The sequence below is a fragment of the Gavialis gangeticus genome, unplaced genomic scaffold, assembly GCF_001723915.1.
Source record: "Gavialis gangeticus isolate Ggan-Ray unplaced genomic scaffold, GavGan_comp1, whole genome shotgun sequence".
In the NCBI taxonomy this organism is placed as follows: domain Eukaryota; kingdom Metazoa; phylum Chordata; order Crocodylia; family Gavialidae; genus Gavialis; species Gavialis gangeticus.
This window is the reverse complement of record NW_017728995.1, coordinates 42,557,664-42,562,831: the sequence shown is the minus strand read 5'-3', so window position 1 is coordinate 42,562,831 and position 5,168 is coordinate 42,557,664. Positions and strand designations below refer to the sequence as shown.

Genomic DNA, 5,168 nt, shown 5'->3' with positions numbered 1-5,168 from the left:
AGTTGGCAGCCCTCTCCCCGAGGGCAGATAAGCGCGTGGCCGGGGCAGCGCGCCCCGTCCCCGTCCCCGCGTTGCGCAAGGCCCGCACCTCCCCAAGGCCGCGCAGGTGCAGGGTCCGCGCACCGCCTGCTGCCGCTCCGACAACGCCGGGCAGGGGCTCGACACAGCTGGTCCCTGGATACACCCGGCCGCGATCAGCTGCGCGGTTATGTAATGGGCACTGTTACATCACCAGCATATAAAGAGTCCTAGAGAGCAGAGCACGGGAGCTGACCCTGAGCGCCCTCCCTTGGGGCTGGGTAATGGAGACTGGAGGCAGCTCGGCCGGCGCACGTGGCAGGGGAAAGCTCGGGAGAGGAGGGCTCCAGGGCTCCATTCTAGGTTTCGCTTTAAACAACCCTTGGCCCTGAAGTGTCTCTTTATTACCCCGCAATAGGTAGGACATTCTATGGTAATAAAGCCTAGCTTATGCTTTGGCTATTGTGTTTGTTGTACAGATTAACAAAATGTTAGTGTGTACAATTAATCTGGGTGAGAGGGTGAACTGAAACCAGCAAAAGAAGAAGGGCACAAGAATTCTGGCATGTCCGCAGGCCCAGGACAGTAGAAACAAGTTGCTGAATGGACTGAATGCACTTTCTGTTCTAGTCAAAATATTTCTCTTATGGTAGCTCTTGGGCAGGGAGGTTTTGTTACATTAGTTGTATTCTTTAAAGAAGTACAGAAGTGGACTGGAAGATTAAAGAACTTCTGCAGTTTTCACATGTGGACACAGTTGAATGAAACCAGAGGATCAGCAAAGAGACAAATGAAACTGGAAAGATAAAAGACCTCAAACATGCCCAGAAGCTCCATGTGTAGGAGGCGGAAGGAGAGGTCTGCATGTTTACTGTGGGATGGGATATGTAAACCTTCGCTCTGCAGTAAAGGGTCACAAAGGTGCTCTGGCCTCTCTTACTTCTATCATGCACTCCTGCAATAGGTGTCAGGCTTGAAAGGCTGACCAGGAAGGAGGGCAGACCTTTCATTATACTTCATGTCTGGTGAGGAAGGGGTGACTGGGACTAATTGGGCATGTTTAACCTTTTCCCTGAAAGACCACAGGCCTGTGATGGGACTTAAGTTTGGACTACAACTGGGTACTTGCTAGAGTTTCTTTCAGAGAAGATAGGACTGATGCAGGATTATTGCTGATTTGTCATTAGGTACTCACTTGCTGGTACTCAGTAAATGCTTCTTGCTGTTAGTTCCTCTCCTGAAGGGAGCAATGACTAAATTGCTGTGCACCTAAATGGGGGCTTAAGGGTATTTTTTAGTGCATCTTGAAGTGATGCAGTTATGTGGTAAAGAATTTGATCTTTGCTGTAGGCTATATGAAAGGGGTGGGGGGGAGGGGAGAGGAAGGAAACCAAGTGAACAGACTCTATGAAAATGGAGACCTGAAAGGAAATGTGCCTGGATGCAGCCCTTTCACGGTTTGATGAAATGGGTTGGTTCATCGATGGCAACATGGGCTTGGACTGAATGGCAGAGAACCAGTGACAGCTGCTGCAACAGATGGTGGCCCAGCACCAACAGGCTCAGTGACAACAGCCACAGCTGATCTAGGAGCTGATGACCCACAGTAGGAACAGCAGCCATGACTTGTTTGGCAAATTCATTCTTTCCTACAGTTTCCAGGGATAGATAGAGGATCACTGAGGAGACCCCCCCCCCCCAGGACATAAGTCCCAACTCATTAAATCCAGCTGTGCCATTATGTCTGGCAGACAGGTGCCTAGGGAATGACCTGAGGCAGTCTCAGTGAATTGTGCACAGGGTTGGGGTGGAGGGGGAGAAAGTGTGATATTTATAGCACCATTAGCTCTTGGAGCAGTGGGACTCTTGTAGGCTCTGTTTAACTGGGGTAAGCACAGGCTATGGGTTGAAGACTGGTCCAACAGTATGCTAGACTGCCTGACTATTGGCAGAGAGACCAGTGGATGGGGAGCATCTCTGGGGAGTCAGGTCTTGCAGGTTGGCCAGGCACTGCAGGAGCTGGGCAGAAGAGAGTTATGGTTTCAGAACTCATCATGGCGGGCAATTTACTCCAGTATTAGTGGCCAAAACAAGAATGTTCAGAGACATAAGCCAGGGATGACAAAGCCCGCTTAGGTTCAACTTGAGTGCATGAGAAGCCTGCTGGGTATTCTATGGCAAATCTCCCACATCAAAAAAATATCTAGGAAAGTCTGGGAAGGGGACAGGAGGAGAAAGAGGCAATAGGGAAACCAGGATGTCATAGATAAACTCAGCTGGCTACTAAAGGGAAGCCAGGCTGATAGGGCTGGCTTTCTTGTGCAGTAAAATCCACCCTAGTAGTAGGCTAGGCTTTGACCTTATCAGAAGGGACTAGTCATCTGATTTTCATGTGGGTACCCCAGACACATGCACCAAGGTTGTCCATATATAGAGTGCCCTCCCAGTAAGTGTGTGACAGAAAACTAGGTCTGCACACTGACAACCTACCTATTTTTCTCCAAATAGGTGAGGCTGAGGGTGCTATAGTGGGGTAATTGAAGAGAAAGGGCAGCAGAGAGGAATTCCAGACATGAGCAGTCTCTCTTGGGGTGCCAGCTGGGCAAGGAGCTAGCTGCAGCCTTGTTGCCCAAATCTGCAGGAGAATGACAGGGAAGATAAGATCCTAAGATGAACCGATGATCAACTTTCTATTGATTTTAGATGAGATGATAAACCCCAATTGGGATGAGCATCCACTTAGTGGGAGGACTCTGACAGTGGCTCTTCTTCCTGGGCAAAATAGGTTCAGATCAACATTCAATATCTTTTTTTCCCCCCCCTAACATCTTCCTCTAGGAACAGATTATTTTAGCTAATTAGTAGTTCTAAATTAAAATAGTATTTAATTCTCTTCCCACCAGATTTCACTGGTAGTAAGAGTACAGTAAGAAAGAGACAAGGAAAATAGTCTAACACTTCAGAGATGCCGAGTTCTTGAAAGTCCTTTTAGGCCATTATAAGAAAAATTCACTCCAATGGAGAAGGCCAGTGCAAGAGTTCTGCATCAGTTACACCCACAAAATAGGGTTTAAGTGAGTCTTTAGCAGTACATGGGCTTTGTTCTGTCCCTTTGTAGGGGAATATATTTCATCCTGTTAGTGCTATTTATTTGTTGTGCTTGGTGCTGAGATACAGTAGTGAGGGGCACAGTAGAAACAGCTAACAGAGCCTGTGAACGTCTGTGTAATTGTTTGGGGGTTCTTCATACTGATCCAACACTCCACTGTTGTCAGACTTGCAGTTCAGTTGTTCATTTGACTACCTTATAATTCCAGAAGGAAGCATTAATTTAACACCTGGTGGGGAATGAACTTAGCTAGTACAAAACAAAATATCAGCTTGGACCATCTGAATCTGTCAGAGCTGATGAACAGAACATTGGAAAGGCATTAACAACTCAATCTTCCCTCATACAGAGAGTGATTTAACTAGGAATAAGAGTGCCCAACTATCCTTTCTACGAGTAGAGAGAGAGTCAGCTGTGTTAGTCTCAAGTCAGGCAGAAGGCAGGGTAAGGTAGCATCTTAAGATCATCCATCTAAGGCTGGAAGGGGACTGTAACAGGTCGCCCTCACCAGCACCATCTTTCCGGGTAATCTGTGCTTTATATGGGGCACCCTTGGAGCCTTCTTGGGAGTTCTTATGTCCCGCCCTGTACTTGCCTGCCATGTCTTGATGGAAACTATTATGCTGATGTTCTTGCGAGCAGGAGACTGCCTATTGTATTGTATGTGTTGGGGCCTTTCACCTACGTGGGCCTGGCCCCTGTTTTTGTCTAGCTAGGCCTCCCTGTCTAAACCCACTAGACAGGGTTTGACTCAGAGGCTGTAGCCTTTTCTGGTGTCTTGGGGCTTATGGCCCCCTTTCCTGCTCCAATCTGGAGCCTGGCACCCCATGGGCCAGAGGTCCGGGTGCTGGCCCCATACAGCCAGGGGGCTGCAAGTTCAAAACCAGTGGGGGATAACCCCAAACTCGCACCCTCTTGGGTCAAAACTAAAAGCCACCAAAATAAAATTGCACCCCAGGTGCACCAGCCCTCCCTGGCCTTTTTAAGATCTTGCCCTCACTGGCGCCGGCATCTGTGCCCCCCAAAGCCACACCCTCGTTGGCACCAGGGTCCCCACTCTGTAGTGGGTCCCCAAAATGAGGCTGCTTCACCTAAGCCACCAGTTTTATTCAATAATCACAAAAAAGGAAAGAATAATAACTGTCCCCAACCAACACGATGAAACAAAGCAGCTGGCCAGCTCACATTTGCAGGGCTCGTTCCTCAGCGCCCTTCCATTGGCTACAGTCCTTGCTGTGGTATGGATGCCATCTCCCCACAGCTTCTGTAGTTCCTGCCTTTGGACCGCTCGCCCAGCTTCTCTGTGGAGCTCTCAGAGGCACTCCTTGTCCTTCAGCTACTGTCCCCCTTGCTGCCACTCTGCCCAGGTTTTTATAGTTCTGCCCCTTCCAGTCAGTTGACTAGCTGGCCAGGCTCAGCCTTTAACCCCTTACTTACCAGCATTCCATGCCCAGGAAGTTCTGGACTTAAAGGGGCGGACCTGCTTTCTGGTGACGGGGGCAGGGTTTCCTGTTGCAGGGACTCACAGGGTCATCTAGTCTTGCCCCTTGCTCAAGGCAGGATCATCCCTGACTGAACCACCCCAGCCAAGTGTCTGTCCAACCTGTTCTTGAAAATTTCTAGGGATGGAGATTCCCCAACTTCTTTAGGTAGCTGGTTCCAATGCTTGACCAGCCTCATAGTCAGAAAGTTCCCCCTAACTTCCAACCTAATTTCCTGTGCTGCAGCTTGAGGCCATTACTCATAGTCCTGTCCCCTACAGTCACAAAGAAAAGCCCATCTCCATCGTCTGTTATTTTCCTTTAGGTATCTGAAGATTTGAAGACTGTAACCAAATCCCCACTCATTCTTCCCTTCTCCAGAATAAATAACCATAGCATTTTTCAGTCTTTTCTCTTAAGTCGTGCTTTCCAGCCTTCTAATAATTTTTGTCACTTGCTCCTGGACTCTTTCCAATCTGTCCACATTCTTGAAGTGTGGACCCAAAACTGGACACAGTACTCCACATGAGGCCTCACCAGTGCTGAACAGAGTGGAAGAA

At 48.6% G+C, this 5,168-nt stretch overlaps 1 protein-coding gene across 1 annotated transcript in view; it reads right to left on the bottom strand.

Annotated features, from left to right (window-relative positions):
• The window catches only part of PAQR9 (progestin and adipoQ receptor family member 9), an 8,900-nt gene extending 5,256 nt beyond the window's left edge, over positions 1-3,644 (bottom strand). Inside the window, exon 1 of the mRNA XM_019503070.1 lies at positions 3,636-3,644. Within this exon, the coding sequence (XP_019358615.1) occupies positions 3,636-3,644 (9 nt within the window). The remainder of the gene's footprint in view (positions 1-3,635) is intronic.
• Between the last annotated feature and the right edge of the window lie 1,524 nt (positions 3,645-5,168).